This window comes from Myotis daubentonii, chromosome 7 (assembly GCF_963259705.1).
Source record: "Myotis daubentonii chromosome 7, mMyoDau2.1, whole genome shotgun sequence".
NCBI lineage: Eukaryota > Metazoa > Chordata > Mammalia > Chiroptera > Vespertilionidae > Myotis > Myotis daubentonii.
Window position 1 is genome coordinate 64,354,647 of NC_081846.1, and position 7,386 is coordinate 64,362,032.

Consider the following 7,386-nt stretch of genomic DNA (forward strand, 5'->3'; position numbering starts at 1 on the left):
GGGGGTAGGGAAAATATTTATTTATAATTTACAGTTTCACAAGTGAAAATCGTACATTTTTACACATAACAATTTCATTTTGTTAAATTTGCACACATCTACAGAACTTTCACACAACAAGCACCGGAAACTGTGCAGGCAGTAGGATATGCAAATACTAAAATGTATTTATTAACCAAATGATAGCTGAAGGCCCTGCCTCAGCTAGACAATTTATACAGATAGTTCTATATATACATAAAAAAATTCTTCACCTAGATCCAAACAGCAGCTTTTTAAAAAAAGAAAAACATACTTTTCTCATTTTATTTAAACTGACTCAACTGTATCATTTTCTGTTTTAATTTAATGGACCTGGTGCCCTGGAAGGGACTTGCATGGGTCACCTGTACCCTCCAGAACCTAAGAAGGAGAGGGGCTTGCTCAGGCCACGTGACTGGGCAGTTCGCACCTTTGCCGTGGAGAGGAAGAGAACTGATGTTGAGAGTCACAGACAGGCTGGGCACTTGCTGATGGCCTCCCACTAGGTGCCCACGCCACCCTCCTACGGGTAAAGCCCATGTCTCGGGAGCAGCTCCGAGAGGCTCTTCTCCACTCAATGGGTGTTGCTATGCTCTCCTCTGTACAAGCTGGTGGGGTGTCAATTTGTTCTTCCTTAACTTTGGAACTTTCACAGGGTTCCTGCAATTCATTTTTGACAACGTTCAACATAATGTTCAAAGGGTTTTCAACTGGTGTCTTGCTGGGAGATGGTGTACAATCAAATGACGATGTATTTTGATCATCTTCATAACATGATGGATGATAAATCTTTCCATCCACTCTAATGGCATTCTTTAAATGCCACTCCTCCTCTTCTTCATCCCAGTATTGTTCAAATTGTTCTTGACAGATTTCACAACTCTCTTCTGCTCCAGCTGGCCCTGCCGGTACACTTTGGAACTCCTTTTCTTTAGCAGCTTCCTGAGTTTTGAGCACAACTTCTTCATGCACCTTTTCAAAAAACTGGCTCTTTGCACGTTCTTTCAAATCAGCTACTTCCTCAAATTCTATCCAGTCTGTTAAACTGTAGTACCAATGTCTATGAGTAACTTTTCTGCTAACGTCTTTTTCAGTTCTATTTTGCCGATAATGCCAGTCCAAGTGATCTGCATATACACCTGCCTGTGATGTTGTAAACCTCATTCCACAAGAGTAACACTGAATACCAGTGTACAGTAGATTTATAACACTATCATAACGTTGTTTTAACTCTTCAGTTGTAAAATTGGTAAGATCTGGAATATCTCGATCTTCATTTTGATCTTCCTCCTCTTCAGTGGGAGACTGAGCAACAACTTCATTTACTTGTGTTGTAGCTGAATCAGGCTGGGACAATTTGAGAATTCCTGTTTTTCGCAGTTTTGAAAATAATTCATTGACATCCACCTGACTGAGGTGATTATCAGGATATGCCTTAGGAAGGGCTCCTGAAGGATTCTGAACAAATGCTCCAGGATTTTGTGGATGAACTGGTAAAAATTGTTGTCCCTGGCCAAATGGTACTGGCTGAGCAACACCAGTCAGAACCTGTTGAGATGCCTGAATGTTTCCTACTGTTATCGGAGCAGGTAAATTGCCAAAGTTTCCAAATTGAGGACTTTGAAGATTCTTTTCATCAAAATAGTGTCCAGAAGCTCTGCTAAGGGGATTTGAGAAACTCTGGTTCCCAGGGCCATGTGGTCCATTAAAATTGGGTCCTTGAGGTGAGTCAGATATTTGTTCGTGTCTTTGGAATTGCAGTCCTTGGGATGGGGCATTAAAAGCATTGCCAAGTGGCTCATGATATGGGCCAGTCTGACTGAAAGAAACGGATTCAAGCCTTTGTGAAGGATGATTGTCAAATCGTGCACCTTGAAGACCAAGGGGAATATCAAACCTTGATGCTCGCTGGTGTTGTGGACCATCAAATCTTTGAGGAACACCATCAAATCTTGGTTGAATCTGCTGTCCAGGTGGTCCATCAAATCTCTGTGGGCCTGGTTGACCAGTTGTTTCAAATCTAGGACCTGGTTGACCATGTAATCCATCAAATCTTGGTAAGAGTGATGGCTGACCTGGCTGACCATCAAACCTGATAGCATGACAACCTTTAAATCTTGGACCACCTTGACCCTGAGGCCCTTCAATTCTCAGTCCACCTCTTGGTACAGGACCTTCAAACCTCATTCCACCTCCTTGTTGGAATAAAGGTCCCTCAAACCTGATCCCAACACCTGGTTGACCATGTGGACCCTCAAACCTAGGGTTTCCACCAAATTGATTATGTTTTCCTTCAAACCTCAGACCAGCTACTGACTGACCATGGGGGCCCTCAAACCTCATTCCAACTCCCTGCTGTAGCAAAGGGCCCTCAAATCTGATCCCACCTGCTGGCTGACCATGAGGTCCATCAAACCTAATTGCAGCTCCTGATGGACCATGACCCCTCTCAAATCTATGTCCACTTACAGGCTGACCTCTGGGATTATCAAATCTAAGTCCACCCACAGGCTGACCATGAGGTCCCTCAAACCTCAGACCTCCCACAGTTTGACCCCGATGTCCCTCAAACCTGAGCCCACCCACAGGCTGGCCCCGTGGTCCTTCAAATCTTAGACCACCTGCAGGTCCCCCAAACCTCAGACCAGGGGGACCTTCAAACCGAAAACCACCTCCGCCTGCTTGACCAATTGGCCTTTCAAACCGCAAAGGTGTCCCTACTGGTCCTGGAGGACCTTCAAATCTCAAAAGACACCCGCCTCCTAGCTGACCTTGTGGTCCTTCAAATCTCAAAGGACCACCTCCCCCCATTTGTCCAGGTGACCCATCAAATCGAAGAGAACCTGGTGCAGGAGGTCCATCAATTCTAGGGCTTAATTCATTAGGTCCTTCAAAAATCATCTTGGTTGGGCCATCTCTTGTTACTGATGGCCTACTCGGTCCATCAAATAATGGTCTGTCTTCAGCTAACGCTGTAAGTTGCTGACTTGTATCAAGGCCAGCGAATCGTGATGCTGGGTTATCTACAAATGGTTTATCTGCATCTTCACATCTAGGTCGCTTGAGTGGAAAACGATCATTGAATGGTGACCTCTGCTCTTCTCGTACACCTTCTTGATACTGAAATAGCTGTCGAATTTGAGGCACAGCAACAAGGAACTCATCCTGTATAATTTCACCAGATGCTAAACGTTCACTCGTCTTTTGAAGTAATTCTCTTTTGCTTGCAAGAGTTAACTCTTCAGGAATCTGACGATTGGCATCTACACTTAATCGCTGCTGTTGCTTTTGGGCTCGAGGTGACAAAATTCCTTTAGTGCTTGGCCAGCTTTCCCTATGGTCGTCACCTTGTTGTAAGCTTTTATTTTCTTCCCAACCAGATGTCCATCTTTTGTTAGACTTGGAATTTGACCAAATTTCCACATTCTCCTTTGGTTCAGTGCCTGACTTTGTAGAATGCTGACTTGTAGTTTCTTGCGGTCGCTCCTCTTCAGTATTTTTTATTCGCTTTGGATCTCGAGCATCCTGTTCAGTACTTCTCTTAGCATTTCTTCCTTCCCTGGAAGGTGGCATAAAGTCTTCCATATGTGACTGCTTGCATCCAGGTTGGCGAATCTTTCCAGCTGAAGGCTCTTCAGGCGATTTATTTAAAAATTTAGGATTCACATGGATGCTAGATGTATTCACATTGGGAGGTAGAGGTTGAATAGGCGAAGCAGGATCTACTGAATTGACTCTGACATCCAGGGCATAAAGTTTCTTCAATGGGAATATCTCATCCCACGTGGAACGTAATTTAAATAAACTTTTTCTAGTATTTTCATCCACCTTTTCAAACACACAAATAAACGTTGCAACTAGATTTTTAGTGAAGGCAGTGAGATACTCTCCCCCAACGTTTTTCACGATAGAATCCATAAGGTACATAACAGGAAGCTTCTCTGAGGATGGAGCCTTGGCGGCTTGGGCCTCGATGAAAGAGACGATCTCCTTGGCGAAGGGCAGGTTCTCCTCGGCTAGAATGGTCAGCATATTGATGTACGGTTTGCTATTGAAGGTCAGGTCTTCGAGGGATGACTGATACTCCCGACAGACGTCCTCCCGGGCCCCAGCGGGACCGGCCTCGGCCGGCGTCGGCTCCGACATTGCGCCCTGGCCTGCCGCGCTGCAGCTGTAGCCGCTCTGGACACTCTCGACACCCCGCCTCCCTCCCGACTGTGCTTCCTCTCCCCGGCTCCGGCCTCACCAAATGCTGACCGCGGAGGGGGGTTGGGGTACGATGCGGGGGGAGGGGGGGACCCCGGGTATGCAACACCGCCCTCTCACGGGTGATCTCCGTCCACTTCCAGCCGCCTCAGGAGCCTCTTTCTCCACAGGCACAAAAGGGCACCGGCGCAGGCGGCTCCAGCTCCGAAAATGTCTGTGTTCCGAACCGCTGAGTCGTGCGAAATGCTGTTCCTCCTATTCTTAAAATAGGAGTCGATTTGCAGGAAGTCCAACCACCGTGCTAGTATTTAGTTCTTCCTATGGGAGTGTCCCGTGGACACCTGCGGCGCACCCCCGCACTGCAGTGATTGGGACAGGAAGTGGGTGGCACCTGTTACCAGCCCCAGGAGGTGGGGCTTGCCTGGCCTTGTTTAGGCATCAGCTGCAGTAACTTGTGGCTCCACTAGGGGGCAAGGCAGCAGCACTGGACCTTCCATCTGAGAGGGGCCTGGGCCAGTCCTGCCTCAGCCTTGCAGCATCCCTGCCCCTCCCAGGCCAAAGGGGTTCTGGCCTAGTCTTTGGTCTCGCCTGGGGCGCCTCCAGTTACTGTCACTGCCTCCTGACAAGGCCTTGTCTAGGGCTACTGTTGGGGTCCTGCCCCAGCAGGTCCAGGGGTTCCCAAAGGTGTGGACGGAGTCAGCAGCGTTCAGTTGATCAGCATAGCGAGGCTCTCTATCCAGGATCTCCAGCCAGGTTCTGTCTTGCTGTCTTGTTACATCTGTATTTATACCAGTTGATTTTAATCCTATCAATTTCTATTCCAAAGGTTAGGGCGTTTCTTATCTCCATTCCAGGGAATAAAGATTATGTAGCTTAAGCGTGATTGTTCATAGTTAAAGTGATTAATTACCCGCCTGGCACTTAGTTAAGGGGTTTTATTCCCTCCCTAACTCCAGGGAAAAATCCTCACCTGGAGAAACAACCTTTCTCGGGGAGGTGGTCCTGTTTAAAACACAGCGTTAAGAGGGGGAGCAAACATATGCCATATACGCCAGGTCCCTTGAAACATAAGCTGTGCAGAAGTTTCTTCCCTGCAGCGATTGTGTCAAGCAGCAAGGGCGGACCTGCTTCGGGCAAGCTACCAGCCCCAGGAGTGGCACCCATGTTGAACCCTGGGAGCAGACAGTGAGCCACACCTGTCCATTCTCTCCGGCCCTCCCAGCTGCTCTGGCTGGAGACAAACCCCATCAGTTCCAGCACCTGCCTCCAGGTGGCCTGGGTCTCAGCCCATGCAGGCTTTGCGTATCCCAGTGCCCCACACATCCTCTGGCCTAGCTGTCCCCCAGGGCTCCGAGCACTCGTAGAACATATGGGGGTTGGCCTCAGTGTCTCCAAGCCCACCTCCCCATCTGCCTGATGCCCGTGTACCCCAGGCCTGTCCCCTTCACATCCTGCTCAGTTCCACTGTCCCACGCACTTCATACAGGGACATGCCCCAGGATGTGTCCAGGCGCTCCGGCCTATTGGTCTGAAAGAGCAGAGAGCCTGGTCACCTTGGCCGGACACTACCCAAGTTTTCCTCCCTGCCCCCCGCTCCAGCTCCCCCATCACAAGATTGCTGGACCCCAAAACCCCACCTTGTGCACCACCTGACTCACCAGCCTCCGCTTCTCCAGACGCACACTGAAGCTCCTGGCTCAGTTGGGCACCAACTTCCTCAGGGGCGCCTGCAGCTCCCCCAGGGGAGGCACTCACCACCACTGTGGCCGCAGCCGTGGGTCCTCACACACACACAACCTGGTGGCCACCCAAGTCAGACCCGGGCAGGCAAGCCCCACTCCACCCTGTTCCCTCGGGGCCCAGCCTCAAGCCTCACCGCAGGGTCTTGCGCCCAGCGTCCTGGTGGGTGAAGCCGTGATAAGTGAGCATCTCTTCCCAGACAGGCCCCCTTGTGCCCAGAACTGTGCGTGTCCTAAGCTGGCTGGTCTGAGGGCCAGGCAGGGAGGGTCAGGGCCTCCTCGGTCCCAGGGCTCCACCCTGGCCACCTCCCCGATAGGACCCCCAGTTGTGCAGCCTGATGCCCAGGCCTTGTGGGGAGGATCCGGCCAGGACAGGTGAGTGTGTGGCTGAGGGGCAGCAGCAGGAACCTCGGTCTTGCCTTCATCTTGCTGGCCCCTGGCAGCAGATTGGCTTTAACATAGGTGTCTAGGGAGCCTGAGGCTGGTGGCTTGAGGCCCTGGGAAGAAACAATAGATATGGGAGAGGCCTGTGGCCCAGGCCCACGGCTCAGGGACCCCCGCCCATCCTTACCTTGGCACGGTGAGCCGTGCAGTGCTAGGTGCTGTTGTCCGCATCAAAAAGAAGTGTGAACTCGAGGGTTCCCAGGGTAGCTGAGGGCAGGTGGCACGCAGGTCAGTTCCTCTGGCACCCTGCCACCGTGGCACCATGCCTCCTGCCCTGGCCCTCACAGGTCAGATGCCTGGGATGCCTGAGACCCCATCCTGGCTGGGCTGGGCCGGGCCCAGGGTGTCCTCATCCCCTGCCCCCACTCACCGCTGTCGTCTGAGCCTCCCTCTGGCTCTGGGTCTGGCTGAGGCTGGGGTGCAGAGCTGGCAGGAGACACTGCAGGGTGTGGGTCTGGGGCACCCCGGGCAGGCTCAGCAAAGGGGTAGAAATGCGGGAGGTAGTCAGAAATAAGGGGGATGGGTTGGATGGGTCCCGGGTTCACATTGATGGGCATGTGCTCCTGTATGCTCACCCGCTGTGGGTGCCTCCAGCCCGCTGCCGCTGCCGCTGCCGCAGTGCCCGCCATGGGGGCTCAGGCAAGGGGAGGGAACTCAGACAAGCCCCCTTGGACTGGATATGAGGGGGCCACACGGGGCCAAGACATGGTAAAGAGGCATCACTGAAGGTGCTGAGAAGGGTCCTGGGTGGCAGCCGGGGACCTGAAGACAGAAGGCAGGGTTGGGTGGGTGGGAAAGAAGTGGGGAGCTTGAGCCTGGAGGGGGACCCTGTGTGCTAGCAGCATCTGCTAGGCTACTTACCTGAGAGCTCCGCCACCTGGCTCTGTTCACTGCTGGCACTGGATATCCATGGTGAATATTTTTATGTGCTCTTCATATTTTGAAAAATATAAAGAATAAGTCGTATGATGTCCCC

The 7,386-nt window shown here is 51.4% G+C and overlaps 1 protein-coding gene and 1 pseudogene across 1 annotated transcript; both read right to left on the reverse strand.

Annotated features, from left to right (window-relative positions):
* Positions 1-423: 423 nt before the first annotated feature.
* On the reverse strand, positions 424-4,167 carry LOC132238772 (pre-mRNA cleavage complex 2 protein Pcf11-like). Its single transcript, XM_059704839.1, has one exon. It carries the CDS (start codon positions 4,165-4,167, stop codon positions 424-426), a length of 3,744 nt encoding a protein of 1,247 aa, XP_059560822.1.
* Positions 4,168-5,671: 1,504 nt separating this feature from the next.
* Positions 5,672-7,039, reverse strand: LOC132238773 (double C2-like domain-containing protein gamma; annotated as a pseudogene).
* Positions 7,040-7,386: the final 347 nt, after the last annotated feature.